This window comes from Bison bison, unplaced genomic scaffold, assembly GCF_000754665.1.
Source record: "Bison bison bison isolate TAMUID 2011002044 unplaced genomic scaffold, Bison_UMD1.0 scf7180017864371, whole genome shotgun sequence".
Lineage (NCBI taxonomy): Eukaryota > Metazoa > Chordata > Mammalia > Artiodactyla > Bovidae > Bison > Bison bison.
The window spans coordinates 1,570,111-1,570,464 of record NW_011494943.1 but is presented as its reverse complement, the minus strand read 5'-3'; the positions used below and the strand labels follow the sequence as shown (position 1 = coordinate 1,570,464).

Here is a 354-nt window from a genome sequence, read left to right as displayed (position 1 = left end):
GGGGGAGGAAACCACCGAGAAGCCGAGCGTTTTGGAGACCGTGCTCCCGGAATCCTCTCTGACAGTTGGTAACGCTGGGGGCCCCGGGATGGCGCGCTGTCGCCGGTGTAGGCAGCCGAGAGTTGCCTGTCGGCGGCCCCGGAACAGGGGGTCCGGAAGACACCTAAAGGCAGGTCTGGCCTTTGGGTGCCCCCTCCCCGGTTCCGGCGAGGGTCTCCGGGCTGTCGGCAGCGGGGGGCGCCGCGCTGAGCCCGCCGCACGCATTTTCCGCATGAAGTTGTCCGCGCGTCATGGGAGCGAAATGTCAGAGGTACTGTCCCCAGGCTGGCGCGCGCGCAGGGCGGCCCCGGAGGC

General features: G+C 69.8%; 1 protein-coding gene across 1 annotated transcript in view; it reads left to right on the top strand.

Annotated features, from left to right (window-relative positions):
• The window catches only part of SLC16A6 (solute carrier family 16, member 6), a 17,141-nt gene that overhangs the window by 8,661 nt on the left and 8,126 nt on the right, over positions 1-354 (top strand). Inside the window, exon 5 of the mRNA XM_010856475.1 lies at positions 112-173. Within this exon, the coding sequence (XP_010854777.1) occupies positions 112-173 (62 nt within the window). The remainder of the gene's footprint in view (positions 1-111; positions 174-354) is intronic.